The sequence below is a fragment of the Antrostomus carolinensis genome, unplaced genomic scaffold (assembly GCF_000700745.2).
Source record: "Antrostomus carolinensis isolate BGI_N321 unplaced genomic scaffold, ASM70074v2 scaffold20082, whole genome shotgun sequence".
NCBI lineage: Eukaryota > Metazoa > Chordata > Aves > Caprimulgiformes > Caprimulgidae > Antrostomus > Antrostomus carolinensis.
Window position 1 is genome coordinate 51,199 of NW_010300400.1, and position 243 is coordinate 51,441.

The window sequence follows — 243 nt, forward strand, 5'->3', positions numbered from 1 at the left end:
CTCCGTTGAGGCGCGGATCTGGCCAACCTCCTTCTTCAGGGCAGCCTCAACATCGTCCTCATCCTCCTCCCTCTCGCTTCCAGACAGCCGCTCCTCTTTATCTGAAAACTTCACACAAGAAACGTCTCTGGTTTGGTGAGTACCGACCAACAGTGCCCGCAACTTAACAACTGCCAGCGAGGCACCCGCACGCCCCGGGGCCTGGAGGTGACGGGCGACGGCCTTTCTCCAGCCGACCCGAGG

The 243-nt window shown here is 60.9% G+C and overlaps 1 protein-coding gene across 1 annotated transcript in view; it reads right to left on the reverse strand.

Annotated features, from left to right (window-relative positions):
- The window catches only part of THUMPD1 (THUMP domain 1 NAT10 acetyltransferase adaptor), a gene marked incomplete at its 5' end in the record, with an annotated part of 1,459 nt that extends 1,351 nt beyond the window's left edge, over positions 1-108 (reverse strand). The window contains one exon of the mRNA XM_010163130.1: positions 1-108. This exon is cut by the window's left edge and continues 79 nt beyond it. Within this exon, the coding sequence (XP_010161432.1) occupies positions 1-108 (108 nt within the window).
- Between the last annotated feature and the right edge of the window lie 135 nt (positions 109-243).